Source organism: Ascidiella aspersa, chromosome 4 (genome assembly GCF_963924565.1).
Source record: "Ascidiella aspersa chromosome 4, kaAscAspe10.2, whole genome shotgun sequence".
Taxonomy (NCBI): Eukaryota; Metazoa; Chordata; class Ascidiacea; order Phlebobranchia; family Ascidiidae; genus Ascidiella; species Ascidiella aspersa.
This window is the reverse complement of record NC_139450.1, coordinates 5,502,100-5,519,083: the sequence shown is the minus strand read 5'-3', so window position 1 is coordinate 5,519,083 and position 16,984 is coordinate 5,502,100. Positions and strand designations below refer to the sequence as shown.

Below are 16,984 nucleotides of genomic sequence, written 5' to 3'. Positions count from 1 at the left end.
CTTCCAAATATTTCTATTAATTCTTTATTCAAATCAAATATACCGATGTTAAAAATTAATATTTACTCATTCAAAGCGTTTACAAAATGATACCTTATACTGAGTTGGCGTTAATATTCATTCTACGTCTAACTACAACCTCCGGACATTATTTGAAGATTTATTCAAAACGTTCCTCTTTCAACTCAAATACCCTTGACAAACAAAAACAATGTGACATGATTTTCTTCTCGTACATTCTATCGCGCAATGCTTTCCAGCCGGTCGTTTTTGTTTTTGCCAGCAGGATCAACTATCCTTTGATCGAAAGTTCCACCGAGATCGCTCGATCCGCGCAAAGTGGACCTTCGGGATCAACAAATTGACTTCGGGGCGTGCAAAGGGTCGGGTATAAGAAAAATCGATTGCTGAAGTGAAGTGAAACCTGACTGCAGCGATTTAGGGTGCAAGTTAATCGAGTTAAAAGGCCAGAAATCGTTAGCGACAGTGGCAATTAAGCGCGATCAATTTCGTTCGCTGAGACTGCACAGCGCAAGGTTGTGCCGTCAAGTCTAGAGGTATACGGGCGGCTTAATTAATTAGTTTGCGCGCGGCCCCTAATCGCTTTCTGTTGGTATTGGCGGAGTGTTTTATGTTAAAACTTGCAGGAAAACATGGCGGCGTTTTAAAAAAACAAGAGCAGTTTCTTTTTTTGCAAACGGGGAAACCCGTTCGCTAAAACAACAATGTGTAGGCTAAGGCTGAAGTTCAGTTGGAGTGTTACAGTCACGGTTTTCAAACAATATCTTTATAAAAAGCGTTTTTCAGAAGATCAATGTTTGTTTGCTTTGTTTTTTAATTTTGAACTTTTATAAACACACCATAGCTGTTTCGCTTAAGTGTCGATGATTCATCAACATAAAGTAGCCTACCTTAAGTCAGAAACTATCTTTTTATCCATTAAAATGTAGTTAAAAAATCATTTACTTTCATTTAGGTTACTGATTGCTAGTATTTAATAAAAATCCCAACTAAAATGTTTACAAAAACGGTTAACCTAATTACATTTTTTGCTAATAAGACTGACTCTGATTTGTCATTTCAAAACGGGCATTTATCTACCGTCGGTTGTTTAGTATGGGCTACACGTGAGATGCAACTATATCGGTTTTAAATTTGTAATATATTATGTCTTCTTAGATAAAATATGCTAAACTTTATTGAGATAAAATTGTATAGCTATTAAGTAAAACTATATTGACACTGTTATCCTGAGGAGGACGTTAATATACTCTGTTGTTAAATACACTTTTTGACAGCGCTTAGTGTAATTTAACCCGTTTAACTGGTATTGTGAAGAGTTTTTGTATTGACTTTTAAGTCCCAGTTTCCAATCAATTGTTACTAAAATGTAGTTTTGGGAATTAGAGCGATAATTACGAATTCTATTGACCATATACCTCCTGAACTTGCACAAAAGTACACCCGTGCCGTTTGGTATTGTAAAAGTTTATTTACGAGTTTCAATGCTGCATCGTATATTCCTTACGAAGATATAATGTAGGCTAGTTGTAAAGGGCACAATAGCTGCCGGTGCAGCAAATGGTGAGTAAATATATATGGGTAAGGCGTCGTTCGTCGCAAGCAGTGAAAAAATGGCGATTTCAAACAGGTCGCAAAAAGCAATACGAGCAGTTTTTCGAAAAAAAGTCACCGACAGGCCAAGAGACACAAACATGGACCAACTGTGAATTTATTTGATTGTCTTTCTAGCCTCGTTGAAAATCTGTTTTCAAGATGAGAGACGTTCACTTCGTGCAATATACAAACTTTGGAGTATATTGTGTTCCAAAGTCTTATCGTAATGTTAATTGATAGCAAGAATCTTTCTTTTATATTTTATTGTCTGGCGGGAGATTCCTTACTTCTGAAAGTGCTCCGCTATATAAATTACCGTTTAGTTAAAAAATTCAATAAAATTAACTTAGTTTAGCATCCGATGAACATTTTGCTTAATAAAATATCAATGACGGAATTTTAGAATTATTTGGAAAATATAGAGTGTATACTGCTGTTACTTGTTAATCGACGACAATCAGACACGGGACAAGCTCGATACTGTACAGCAAGTGTGGGTGCCCGATACTTGAGATAATACTGCGTTTGGGCTGTAATGACGACCTAAGCCCGACGCTTGGCGAACCAAAGCGTTGGGCAAAACATTTTTGGTTAGTAAAGTTATTATTTACGAGCGGAGTCAATTTCTCGCGTATGGTTGTAAGGGCTGTGGAAGAGTTACACCGTCACGTCTGCAACGCGACTTGCATAAAAGAAACACTGCGTCGTAAAGGAAAAAAGCTTGGTTTAGTAAGGTGTAGAACTTTGGGCGACAGGACTTTGATGTTAGTAGATGTTAGTTAACTACAAAAGCTTCTTTCTATTAATTTATTGAAAGGTTACTTGTACTAAACTTGTTGGGCTGGAAATTTCGGTAATTCTGATTCGTTAGTTATCTACAACTAAAAGCATTTGCGACTACGTGGCTTATGTAGGTAACGGTGGTGTTATCGTGTTAACACAAATATGCTGCATTATCTAAGATGTAGTAGAAAGAACCGCAAGGGCAAATTAATAGACGGGATTAGAGAAACGGGGGACAGAAAAAGAGAAAGTGCGAAAGCTACATAACACATTAAACGTCTTCGATGTCAAAAAAGCAAAAAAAAGGCCGAAGAAAGAAACTGGAGCCGAATGTGAGATGAAAACTAGTTTGAATTTCAATTGCGTGCTTGTGATAACTCTAATCAATCGTGGCATGAATTGTGACTCGGGTATTTATCTAGCGTTTGGATTTTACGCGTGTATAGTATTTAACGCATATACTGTAGAATGAAAAAAAAACGTTATGCTGATGCGCGAAACAAAAGGCTTGATAGATGGGTATGTGTGCGCGAAGGGGGGCAAAAGAGAAGCTAAAAAGAAGGCGGCAAAAACAAACACACACAGACCGACAAACGCGCTCCTATAAGTAATAAAATGCTACACGACTGCAATTGGCACCGGGCGAAAAAGAACACAAACAAAAGACGACAAGGACAAGCACAACGAAGACAGCAGCAGTAGCGAACAACGACAGGACAGTCGGCGCACATGCGACCGCACTGCTGCTATAGAACCGTGACGAAAGGGCGGGCGTTACTTAAATAATAAACTGCAAGAAAACGAAGGCGCGCACGCAGAACAACAAAAACCGCCGCGATCAGCATAAAAGCGATTTTGTTTTTCTGATCAAGCCGCACATCCAGTTTTAAAGTTCAGAAACATGGTTCATAAAACAGAGAGAGAGGGAGTTTGCGCGAAAAGCGCGCGACGCCAGGGGGTGGCTTCCGTGACGTCATAAGGGGGAGACCCTCACCGCTGACTGGCGGCCATTTGGGGTCCGACGTGGTGGCCACGGCCGTGGTGATGGCTTCTGCGGCTGTCGTCGGCCGATCTCCTGCGGTTAAGGTCGAAGCGATCGCCGTCAGTTCGGGGTCTAGTTGGCGTCGCGGCACCTGGTCCGACGTCGTGGTCGCTCCTCATGCAAACCTGACAACGACTGATGCGCTGACGAAGGGTTCCCGCCTTGAGAGTCTCCGATCTGGGGTTGCTGCGATCGAAACACACGGGTTAGTTAGGGTTTGTAACGGGGGTCCGTGCCGTTTTGTGCATGAAGTAAAAGTGTAGTTGCAGATCAACCTTTACCACTAGGGATGTTCAATACTTGACATTTCATTTCGATACTGATACCCATTTTTTTATCAAAAAGATAAAATATCGCGATCCGATACTAAATGACGTCATTACAATCCTCAAACAAGGAAAATAGATGACATTTTGTAACACTTGAAGGTAATTTTTCCAGATTATTACGCAAAAATTAAGTTTATTGATAATAAATTAAATTGGGTTAAAATTTTTACCCTACTAAATAAATTGGGTTAAAATTTTTTCCCTACTATTTTTTTTATTAAATTTACATTTTAAGGTAAAACTTGCTGCGTTGGTTTGGAAGTCACAGCTAAAAACAATATTAATTTGATATCGGATCGGCACCGATACCACTAAGTATCGGACGAGAACCGATACTGCCACAATCGCGATACTTTTCTCGTTAAAAATATTGGCTATCGAAATAAAACGTCAAGTAGCGAACATCTCCAGTCGGCGTCACAAGCAGTAATAACCGTAAACGGATATTTAAGGAAACAAACTTAGTAAAAAAAAAAAAAACTTAACCAGCAAAGGTCTACTCACGCAAACTGGTTGTCGCGTCCGATGGTGGCCAGCCAGAAACTGTAGCCGTTGGCGTACTGGTTGCAAGTCCCGCGTCCGTGGCACTCCAGGAACGGTCCGGCCCTGAAGTCCTCAAGGCAGGATCCGGGAGATTGGAGCGACTGTCCGCTTCCCTCTGCTCCGGCTCCGGTGTGCTGCGTAAGGGGAAATTTAAGGAGTTAGAAGACGGAACAAATGGATCGTGAGAACGCGGTTCCTTACAGACTTGAACAACTAGATTTGTTTTATCTTTTTTTTTCAAATTAGATTAAAATTAGAATTATATCATTCACATTTACTCAAATCAGTTGTTAAACACGAGAATATCAATTAGAATTTAAACTAGAATTACATTTAACTATTCATAATTAATCAAGTTTAAAAAGGAATTTATTATTCTAGGAATTTAAATGGCAAATATTTTTGTGATTGTTTTTATACGTTTTAGCATAGCGTAGGCCTAAAGTATCATTTTTGATAAAATCTGAACTAGATTAAAACTAGAATTAGAGCACACAAGCAATTAACAAATTGGATTAGAATTTTTTCAATTGGTTGTACCGCAATTTAAACTTACAACCAGCGGTTTTTTTTCATGTGAAACTCGATGCACCACTATAGTATTTATTAAGTAATATAAAGACCTTTTAGGAATCATTTTCTGAAAAATTGTTTTACACATAGACTTGTGCTTTACGATTTCAACTTGCTATCCTGGACCAAACACTCAACAGCTGTTTTTCCAAGCGAAATGTCAATAAGAAAACCACTCATCCAAGTCGTCCACCAAAAAATACAACTTCTCACCATGACGAAGCTGTATCCGATCCAGAGACTTGTCCAGCTCTCCGGACAGTTAGGTACGATGTCGGACTGGGAGTGGACAGCAATGGTCAGCGACGGAGTCTCGCACACCGAACAACGACTGATGTACGGCTCGATGTTGGCACCTGGTAATACGAGGAACATTACGGTTAACAAGGAACTTGCGGTTTGTTGGGATTTGCCGTTTCAAGCAGCTGCGGAGTCGGACTCGGGATATGGGACTCGACAAATGTAAATTTTAAAGGCGGAATAGCATACGGTGGTTAGTTTCCAATCAAGTATTGTAAGTGGGTAACTAATATACTGTACTGACCCCTCTGAGTGGATTGCTCAATATCCACAGTATTTAGATACGTAAACTGGCGGAATACAGGAGTTGATTCGGGACTCGGGTTTATTTTTTTAGCCGCAGTTGGACTCGGTGGTCTGAATTTTCCTAAACTGGCAAATTTTCAAGCCACGCTAGGTGTATATGTATAGTTTATGACTTGTTTACCTGTTACGGCTTCCATGGACATGGGGAAGGGTTCTGGCGTGGAAAGCCAGTATGAGTAGTCGTTCCTGGAAGCCACGCGACAGTTGTTGTTCACGTTGCAGAAGAGGAAAGGCATTGTGCTGAAGCGGCGAAGACAAGACCCGGCGGTTCCTGGAGTAACACGCAAGCAATTATATAATATTCTGGTTATGTTATAGCTAGGTTGAAAATATGTTGAACTCAGTAGTTAATAAAATGCCAGATATTATTTTTAGTTTAGCATTGATGTTGAACAGGTGTTTACACAAAGTGTTGTGAGACCGTGACAAAATTCTGGCATTTATGTTTTGATATGGTAAATAATAATTTGATAGATTCCGAACTAACCAACTAAAAACAACTTGAAAAAACAAACTAACAAAAATGGTTTTCATACCACTTAAATGGGCTGTAGGAGGCATTTTTTTCATGGGCTATAGGAGGCAATTGACGATAAATAAAATATCGAAAATTAATTTTCCGAAAAGACAGAATTATATACACTTTAAAGGTTATAAAAAAATGATAAATAAAAACTTGAATTTAAAATTAGTGGGATTTTAAAATGATATTACAATTTTTTTCGAACTCTGCATTGCTTTGTCACGTAGCTGCGATATTCATTGCTACTAGTTCAACGAAATAAAAAAAAATGCGGAAACTTTTTAGTTGGCCAACGTCATTAAATACAAAGAAAAATCAGCAGCAGCCAAGGCATATCTACTCACCCAAATCCTGTCCGTGTCCGCGCTCATTGCCTTGAATGAAGAGCAGCGAATAACCGCTCCACATACGACGCATGCCGAGCGGACAGTCGGGCACCGAAGTCGTCTGGCTGTGCCTCGTAACGAAGTATCCGTGGAAGAGGGAAGATGATCCTGCCTCTCCTGGAAGACCGTCGCGTCCCGGAATGCCGTCTTCGCCCGATGGTCCTCTGTTGCCTGGAAACGGGAGGATGGTTAGGTTGGTTCACACTTTGACGCGCGTTAGCGTCTGTCATAAGCATTTAAATTATCTAAATTTCAAGGGCAATGAAACGCAGACAAATCAAACCAAGTCATCGGTGTGGCTATTTCACAATGAAACACTACCCCTGGTAAAGAAAAAAAACACTTTAGGGGGTCAAAAAAGGTAGGATAATCAGGTGGCACTACATATCAGTTTGAAGGGCAATTAAATCCACACAAATCAAACCAAGTCATGGGTGTGGCTATTTCACACAGAAACACTGGCCCCTGGTAAAGAAAAAAATGCCCTCTAGGGAGTCAAAGTTTAAGGTAAGATAATCAGGTGCCACTATATAACCGTGTGAAGGGCAATTAAACCCACACAAATCAAACCAAGTCATCGATGTGGCTATTTCACATAGAAATACGGATTTACACCCACCGGTTGGTCCCTGTCGTCCAGGTGATCCGCGGTCCCCACTGAGTCCGGGCAGTCCGTCCAGTCCAGCCGACCCAGGCTCGCCAGAGTCACCGGGCATTCCTGCGAAGCCGGGTAGTCCGGCCGGGCCGGGGCTGCCCTTTGGCCCACGTGGCCCCACAAGGCCAACTTCACCCTTTGCACCCTTTGTGACGATTGGCCTCGCGTCGAGACCGGGAAGTCCAGAGATACCTGGAAATGAATATGGTGGTTAAGTACACGGAAGGTCATATCAATAGAAAAGTGCCTAAGTATTTTTTGCACATGCGCATGCGAAATGACCTAAAAATGACTTAAGCACTTTTTTCTATGGATGGGGGTGGTAAAAAGGAGTGACTTAAGCAAACATTCTAAAATCTGGAAAAAAATGGCTAAGGCACTTTTGGTTATGAGCGTGACAATATTTAATATGCCGTTGATACGGAGATATGTATTCTTTATTGGAAAGTTGTAATGAACGATAGTCCATGAAAGAATAAATGTGAATTAAAACTTCTCATAAAATTGTTGAAATAGATCCAACAAGATGATACAATAAATAAGTTAAGTTCAGGTAAGCTATGCACGGATCTGTTATTTAGCTTGATAATGAATTGCAAAGCCCAAAAAAGTCGAGTAGATCGACAGTATCTTAATTAAGACGTTTCGATACGAACTTGTATCATCTTAAGTTAATGTGACTGAGAAGTAATTCAAAGCTTCCCACAAGTGATGCTTGTCGTCACAATTTAATATAAATATTTTTTTTAGGGGAAGTGTTTTTTTACATTTTTGGGGGGTACTCAAACTTTCCTCCTGCTCACATTTACTACAAATTGAAATTCTATAAATTAAAATATTTTCAAAAAGTAGTGGAGGGGGGTAATTTTTAAAAGGGGCACATTTAAAGGGGGGAGTAAAAAACACAAATTTGAATTTAATTAGATAATAAGCCCAACAGTGCTTTGTCCACCTTTTTGGCTTTAGACTTAATATCAAGGTAAGCTAATATATATGTTTTGCGGTTGAATTGCCAGCGCAAAGTCGCACGGGCAAACGACAGCGAAGAGAAATGGCGATTGTTTTACCTTTTTCTCCTTTAGGTCCGACAATTCCGTCGCGCCCTGCTGCTCCAGTTTCGCCAGGGGCGCCGTTGCGGCCAGGAAGACCGGTCAGACCCGACTCGCCGATGTCACCGGGTTCTCCAGGCAGGCCGTCGAATCCGTCCCGACCCTGAACGAACGCGTGTTAAAAGTTAAACGCTTTAATAGAGCTTAAATTCATACATTCTTCACATATAAGGTTACTAAGGATACTATTAATAAGTGTACTGTACAGGGATGTGATCTACAAGTTTATTATACAGAGTGGGCCAAAAGTAAGCTTACAGTTATTCCACAACCTTGGCTTGAAAGAAGAGGTAGCATGGAATGGCCACCTCGCTCACCTGACCTGACACCAATGGATTTCTTTTTGGGGGTGTTGTAAAAAAACATGTATGAAAAGAACCCCAGAACAAAAAATTTACTTTTAGACCCAAACCCTACTTCTTATAACTGTAAGCCTACTTTTGGCCCACTCTGTATAATACACTTGTAGATCACAACCCTGTACAGCACACTTATGTGCTAGTAACCTTAGTCACCTTAGTAACCTCAACTATGAACAATAAAACTTAAGATAAATGAGAACAAGTAAAACTCAAGTTTAAAAATCGAGAAAGATACAGTCTACAACAGTGGTTCTTAACCTTTTTCCTTGCTGCACCCCTTTCAAAAATCAAACAATTCTCGCAACTTTTCTAGAATTGCTTAAATAACAAAACCATTTTTTGTACAACTAGCTGATAACACAGTAACTCAAGACCAAAATGGAAGTTACTTAAAATATATATTTACTCATGTAATACACGGTAAAATAAATAATCTGTTTGACATATGTTCTGCTGTTTTTATTTTCTAAACCTATTTTATAGTGTTTTTATTTAAAAACAATTATTCTGCTACGTTGTGCAACCAAGATTGGCAACGAAAGAAAAAAAAGGTTAAATGAAAAAGTTAAGTAAAATAGAAATAAAATTACAGGCTTTCCGTCGAGTCCTTTCGGGCCGTCGAAGCCGTTAAAGCCGGTTGCGCCCCTCTCTCCCTTCATTCCATTTTCACCAGGTTCCCCAGCGGTTCCAGGGGCGCCGATCGGGCCAGGAGCGCCAGGTGCACCTGCAAGTCGATAAATGCGTTTTATTGCGAAGCGCATGGGGATCATGAAAAAATTGAGCAAAACGGAAGAACAAGTCATCCATGAGAAGAAGCCTAAATTTATTGCACATTTAAATGATAGAATTCCAGATCAACTCTGTTGGGATTCCTTTGAAAACATATGAGTTAACTAAATACAGGGCATTAGCCATTAGGTATGGATAGGGTTGTAAAAAAACACATTTTTTTACACTTTGCCCAAATAGATGCAATGCGCTTTTCATATACACTTTTTGATCTTTTGTGTCAGTGTTTGTCAAGCTTTATTCGCTGTTTGACGTGTATTGCTGCAGTTTTCATAACATTAACGCACATATAAGGGAATACTAATATCCGGGGATGAAATAAGCTTATGCTATCACCGCAATTGAATTTAGATACGAAACGTAGTCATTTGCAAAAATTTAAACGACGCACAGCTAAGAAACTCTGTATGGGGTAATTTTATTAAAATTTTCAAACAGTGACACCTACCGGTCAGTCCGGCGAGTCCAGGCTGTCCCACTTCGCCCTTGGGACCGACCACAGACAGTCCACGCGGGCCGGGTTGGCCAGGTGGGCCGGGTTCGCCCTGGATACCCTCCGGTCCGGTTTCTCCACTCTCTCCTGTTGGTCCGTGGTCGCCCTGGACAGAAAAGTGTTAACATTACTTTAGGGTTCAAGTCAAAAGTATTTCTCAGTGATGCTCGAACGCGTGAATTTTACACTTTAGGAATTACACGCCTCAGATTGGAATAAAGTAGATTGAAAGACTTAGGTAAGTCTATTACAATTTTAAATTGAAAATATTGTTCAGTAAGTCAAGGCACGACTTTTTTTTAAACCGCTTATTCCCTGATATACTGAATTGCAACATTATCATGTATTCGTGTAAACTGCGCTATATATTGAACCATTACAAATATTCAACAGAAGACAAAAAACAATTACCGGTTCGGTTGAAACTCTTTTATACCAAATAATTATTAATATTAGACATTTTCCTTTGTACATTTTACTTTTGCCAAAACACTTTACTTCAACTCGAAACGCACGCCGCGAAACACTTGTTCACACTTGTACAACAGCTATCCTATTAGTTAAGATTCGACGGCGTAAAAATTACTTTAAAGGGTATCATATTTTGGCTTGGCTGAGAAAAGTAGAGAAGTATAAAATGGCAAATATTCTAAAGACTTTCCTGTCTTAATCAAAGTCATTCATTTATAAGTTCCATAGCAATTTATAAGAGAAATATATTTTGCCACAAAATAAGACATTACCAGTCTCTTGATTAAAAAGGTCTTACAAATGACTGAGAATATTTGATCCTATTCTAAGTGATTGTCAACATTTACGTGTAAGGACGAGGAGATATCTTCTTATTTTGCACATACAGCTTGCCAGGCATAAAATAATAGTTTAATTTAAATTTACGGAATATTAACTTTGTTCAGTCCAGTCGGGCTTTAAAACGAAATGAAATTAACTGTATTAGTATTCTTCGCACTGGTGTTAAAACAGTCTCTATCAACGTGTTTTATTTGTAGGTACTGTTGCTATTTCGTAAGTTTGCTGTGTATCTTCTTTGTAAACTTGCGGACTGGAAAGATGCTACGAATTGCAACTTTTTGGGGTGTTAAAAAACTTAACAGTAAAAATAAAACACAAATCAACAAAAGTTATTGTTCGAAAATTGACTACAGGGTTCGCAATCTTTTAAGAAGCTCCTATCAAATTTCTATCGCTAAACGGCGATCTCCAGCCACAAGACGAACGAAAAAATCGCCAATTTTAGAAAAGGCATTCAGCAGCGGTCGCGTCCAAGACGGCAGCAACGGCAAAAAAAACTCGAAAAATTCCGTCGCGTTGAGGTAATTCAGGTTTTGATGCCCGACAGTCTGCTGTGCACAAAGCAAAAAACCACGCCGGGCCAAAACAAGGCAAAAAGAGTGCGGGGGTACGCAGCTTAAAGAGACTAAGTAAATGCGGGCGCGTTCATTTTCAAGAGCGAAAGACAGGAGCTGTGTTTTCCGTTGCAACGAGAAACGGCGATAAGACCGATAAGCGATATGCGGGATTAGGCTGATGCAGGAAACCGTTTGCCACCGCACCCGGCTAAAACGGCTTTCGTCGTCTCGCAGTTTTGACGGGAACGTGATTTTCGCGAGACGTTTTTTTACCTGGCCTAGTGCCTACCTACTGGGTAGGGTCGCGTCGCGAAAAGCCAAAGACCGAAGGTCGCGTCTCAAATGTAAGCAGCGTGGTAATCACGTCATTTTTAAATCTGTTAAGTCCCACCCCCAGTCAAAAATTTTTACAGGAACTGAAGTCTAATTTTGTCATTTTGAATAAAACAAGTTAAGTCCCAGTCAAGTCATAATTATTGCAAGTCAATGCCAAAGAAAGCCCTTGTCATAAAAAGTAAACTTTCAATTGGTAAGTTTGTCTGATTATTATTGGTGACAACTAAACTACAAAAATGAAAAAAAAGTAACATGAAGCAAGCAAATTGTTTTAGGTGCAATTTTTTGTTAAAAGAATGCTTACAGAAAACACTTCATGTAAACCCATGTCATTTGCGCAAAAGACGTAACTCAAGTAAAGTCATTTGTCAAACAGACTTAAGTCAAGTCAAGTGGTGGGGGTATTGTTTACAGCGACGTAATTTATCGCGTAATGCACAACATCACACTGGCGCCGTCTCGGTTTAAATCGAATTAACAAACCAGGATTTTCTCCCGGCATCTTTCAGTAGCTAAAGACGCCTCACCCGACTTAAAAAACCCAACACTTCTGGTGATTTGAGAATCGCCCGTGTTTGTTGCGGCGCGGCTTATCTATCTTAAGCACCACAACACGGAGTTTGAACTTGGATTCAGACGATTAATCTGATTTTGCGAGTATTTTTAACTTAGGCGAGGTTACGCCGGTAGTAAGTCAAGACACGAGTACGGATTTGTGCTTCAACAAACAAATCTCAACTATGAGAGAAATGTAGTACCCCGAAAGTCGTGGCAGACTCAGCGAATCTGTGGATCAATGATGCAAGCAAGGCAGGCTAGATAAACAACTAGCCTACAGTGAGGCCCGAACTCACGACCTCCGGTCAAACCGGGACCGTCGCTCTACCAGCTGAGCTACACAGGCTCAGAGAGGAGCGATTCGAGAAGCAACCATGACGCCAATGCTTGCTACTTCCTGTTAGTAAACTAGCCTGCAGTGAGGTTCGAACTCACGAACTCAGTCACACCGGGACCGTAGCTCTACCAACTGAGCTACACAGGCTCAGAGAGGAGCGATTCGATAAACTACCATACGCCAATGCTTGCTACATTCTGTTAGTAGAAGCAACTTCACATTGAAAGTGATCTACAGTACCATATAAAAAAACTCGTCTAATTCTAGGGTGGTATCCGTGCATTTAAGCCATGTTTGGATTTAACTGAGCGTTTTTTTTTTTAATTTAAATGTTGCAGTTTTTAAAAGTACTGTACTAACAACAAAAGTTTTGGTATTGAATCTAGTGGAGCCAAAATCTGGCGCAGTATCGCAATAAAAACGAAGTATCGGACATTCTTGGACCTATTGCATATAGAATACAAAATGTATAGACAAAGCTTTTTATCCTGCTGACTCACATGCAGTATTGAATTGTCGGTGGGCCAGTATTGTGTATTTTTACAGTGGAAGAAACCGTAAAGCTAATATACGGTTTATTTACGTTTTTTACGCAAAATTAGTGAAAAAGTATTTTACCTGTGGTCCTTCCGGTCCTGTTTCTCCTTTCTTTCCGGGCATACCGAGTCCGCCTGGACGACCGGGCGGTCCCGCGATCGACTGTCCTGTGAATCCCCTTGGTCCAGCGGGCCCGGTGAGTCCGTCCCGTCCTGGTTGGCCAACGGCGCCGGTGGCACCAGCCTCACCAGGTAGTCCGTCGCGTCCTACATGATGAAACAATGTTGTTTAAGGTCGAAAATGTTTCGAAAGAAGATTATTTTTATTCGGACATCGTCCGATTTTTTGTTGTTGTTAAAGTGGAGATTTCAATGTATGATTAAAGTTTAATAACAGATCTCCCGCAGATATTAAAATGTAAAACCAGATTTTGTGCTTTAACTGAGATGTATGATTAGGCTTATTGAAACAAGAAAAACTGTTTTTTTTTTGTACAAAATACAAATATGTGAGTTGACAATGACCGTTTTATACGATCATACACATACATATAATACTGTTCAGTGTTCAAAAACGTTCCCTGCTTTAGCCTTTTTAATGAATAGTCTAAATATGTGATCAAGTGCGAACAAATTTATATTCTCTACGGTGCTAAATTTTTCCATGACACTATATTTTTCCATGATTGGACAACTTAGGAATTAGATTATATTACGCGATAGTAATTCCAACTCCACAATGAGAAAATATATAAACACAACATGAAGACTCCATCTCTACCTGGAAGTCCATCGTCACCGGGGGTGCCAGATATTCCGGTCTCCCCTGGAGCTCCAGGGGCGCCCTTTAGTCCGGCCCGACCGGTGTAGCCCCTTCCGCCGGGAATTCCTTGTTCACCCTTGACACCCGGTTCGCCGTTCAAACCGGGTTCGCCGATGGGACCGTCGTTGCCTGGAAGGCCGGGGCGTCCGTCCAAACCATCTTGTCCCTGTGTTGATAAAGGTAAGTTCTTAATTACGAACTAATTCTTGCGCTTAATAACAGTCGTTATCAGGGCGAATTGGGAATTTAAGTATCGAAAATGATCGCCAAAATACTAAGTTTATCCTATAACAGCTTATTACTACAAAGCGGCACTATGCTATAACAGCTTATTACTGAGAAACAGTTTTATTACATAACAGCTTATTACTAACGCGAAATAATTGTTTTTTTACTGATAAATTATTAACGGATGTGATCTGTTCCAGTTTTAGTCGTGTTTTTCAGGGCGAATTGAGAATTGAACGATCGAAAATGAGCATCAAAATACTAGAAGAAAGCTGCTGGTTTTTGTTGGTATACTTTCAAGCTGTCGCTACTCTTAAATTGCCCTGCCCATTTTTTAACCACATTTTTTCAATTTTTGAATATTTTTCAGCGTACGTGGCTCGTATAATATTTATTTAAAATGCGCTGGTCTCCGAATGAAACAGACTGAAAAAATACCCATAAACGCTGGCATTATCCAAGCAAAGCCTAAATAAGCTACAAACAAATAGTCTTTATTCTGCTTGTTACAGTAATGTCGCACTACAAAATGGCAAAATGTTAATCTCCTACAATTTCTCTGGAGCATAATGGTTGGAGGTTATAGTAAGACGTAATAAGAATATCAAAGCCCATACAGAAGTAGGTAGCATTTTGAACGTTTCAAATAACTCTTTATTTATTTTTAACATCATTGATGGCTTTGATATTATTTTTTCACAAATTTCACAGGCATTTCGGGGACTTTTGTCCACTGTCTATTTTAAGCTACATTTATCGAAACGTCGGTTTATACTTCGTTTACACCAGAAGAGCGATTTATATTTAGTGATCATTTTAGTTTGATTTTTTACTTACAGCTGGTCCGGGCCTTCCTGGCCGTCCGGCCACCGTGCTCGTGGCGCCTTTCTCGCCTGGTGGGCCCAACGGGCCGAGACCGCCGGGTCTGCCTGGTTGTCCAGTTTCTCCGCGAGTGCCCTTGGGCCCGGTCAAACCTGCAAGTCCGACTTCGCCCTTTTCACCGCTTTCGCCTATGTTTGAAACGCAGTTACAATGTTTGTGTTACGTTCAGGCAGTTTGTAACGACTCAACTCAAATACTTGACTTAAGTCACAATTTTCAAATAAGTTGACTTGACTTAAGTCGATATGGTAAAATGACTTGACTTGACTGAAGTCTTCTGGACAAAAGACTTGACTAGGACTTAATTCATTTAGTCTAATGACTTGGATTAGAATTGTGTTTGTATTTAACATTTTGTCATAAATTTTAGTTATTTATTTTGTTTTTTTTAGTTGACTTATTATTCCAAATCGGAACAAGTTTACCACTTTTACAGGTTTCATGACTTCAAGATGACTTGCTCTAATAATAATTTGACACGTTATTTTTTGAAAAAAAAAATACTTAATGTCTTGCACAACAATGCGTTCAGGTATAGTTGATATTTTCGGCGGTAGTTTGCAAAACCATGTTTTCGACAATAACTACAAACATACTTTTCGTCAACTTTCGATATTTGATAACAGATATCATTTAGGCTAATCTAATACCAGCTTACGGTAGATGGCCTGAAACACAACAACAACACTATCTTGAAACAACCTGCAAAAATTTTCAGTTTTCCTAATCGTTTGGGTATTTATTCCGTTTTCATCGATGTAAGTTGGTTTAGTGACAAAAACTACTGTATGAACACAACCAGATTAATTGTTCACTTGTTTTGCACAACTTTAACTGCGCGTTAAAACTTCTTTTACACATAGCATACCTGGAAGTCCTTCGTATCCTTGAAGGCCGTCGAGTCCGGGTCGGCCCTTCATTCCTTGAGCGCCCTTGTCCCCGGTGAATCCCCGGGCCCCCTTGATACCGGGCAGGCCTTCGGAACCCTTGTCTCCAGGTAAGCCAACGATGCCAGGTGTGCCTGAAATAACAGCAAAATTTTACTGCTAAAGTCCGTGACAGTCAAAGTTTCAATATTTGTGTGAGGCACAACGTAGATTGCAAAACACGAAAATAACGTGATTTTTGACCTGTTTATAATTTTTAGGTGGTGAAAAAATTAAAGAGCACGCTATATACGCCTTCAAGTGCTACAGAAAGTTTGTATGTTGGGAATTTTGAATGGGACAAATTAACCTGCGCATTTCAGTGTAAGTGTTTTATAATTAATTTAATTATGTATAATCACTGTGCTACTTGCGGTCAAAGGTCTCTGAGCACATGGTGCCTTGACATTGTAGTTGTCCTTACGGCAGTTGGTTTTACTACTTTGTCGCTTGAATTGATGCTTAACATACACTTATATGGCTTTTGTTTTAATATCATTGTTTTTTTATTTATATTCGATTTGAATGAATTATGAAACCACTTGTTTAAGCCTTTGTGTTGTTAAAAATTTCCCGCACACTGATAACGACTTTCCGAAACTTGAATAAAATACATTGAATTGATAAGTTTCACCCATATATGTGCTGATTGAATGCAAAGCTTTTTCGGAGCAATTAATCGCATTGAACTTCAACCCATGTTCATTTTAAAAATTCCCACTTCAGTATCGGTTGGGGCCACTTAGTTTACAGACAAAACAAGATATGACACGGCAAACTTTAAGACTAAACCAGTATCCATTTCGTGGATACTTTTCTAAAAATTTAGGCTGGAGGACCCATTGCAATTATTTTGATATTTCGCGAACCTACAAAGGTCAGTTGACCCATGTTTCCTGTATTACACTAGTGCGGTTACGATTCTCTCTAATGTCACAACTTTCTGACTAATGCGAACGATTCGCTGATAGCAGGTAGTACAGCATAATAGATGCTTTATGCTGTCCTAAGAGACATCATAAAACTCGCTATGTGATCAAATAATAAATCATAACGAAAGACAATAGTGATGACTGATGACAGATAATTAAAAAACATGGACTAATGTTGAAAAACATTCGCTGAAGCCTAATGTATAGTTTATACCCTTAAAGACAAAAGGCCCGTTTACACTACAG

The 16,984-nt window shown here is 39.7% G+C and overlaps 1 protein-coding gene across 1 annotated transcript in view; it reads right to left on the bottom strand.

The window, feature by feature from the left end:
* Positions 1-1,480: 1,480 nt before the first annotated feature.
* LOC146146814 (uncharacterized) overlaps positions 1,481-16,984 on the bottom strand; it is a 39,166-nt gene continuing 23,662 nt past the window's right edge. Inside the window, exons 29-41 of the mRNA XM_083387072.1 lie at positions 15,749-15,901; positions 14,836-15,008; positions 13,729-13,936; positions 13,030-13,214; positions 9,766-9,916; positions 9,119-9,252; positions 8,125-8,269; positions 7,022-7,249; positions 6,361-6,573; positions 5,615-5,764; positions 5,101-5,243; positions 4,276-4,448; positions 1,481-3,628 (exon numbers count right to left, since the gene is read on the bottom strand). Of these exons, the coding sequence (XP_083243198.1) occupies positions 3,391-3,628; positions 4,276-4,448; positions 5,101-5,243; positions 5,615-5,764; positions 6,361-6,573; positions 7,022-7,249; positions 8,125-8,269; positions 9,119-9,252; positions 9,766-9,916; positions 13,030-13,214; positions 13,729-13,936; positions 14,836-15,008; positions 15,749-15,901 (2,294 nt within the window). The 3' untranslated portion in view covers positions 1,481-3,390. The remainder of the gene's footprint in view (positions 3,629-4,275; positions 4,449-5,100; positions 5,244-5,614; positions 5,765-6,360; positions 6,574-7,021; positions 7,250-8,124; positions 8,270-9,118; positions 9,253-9,765; positions 9,917-13,029; positions 13,215-13,728; positions 13,937-14,835; positions 15,009-15,748; positions 15,902-16,984) is intronic.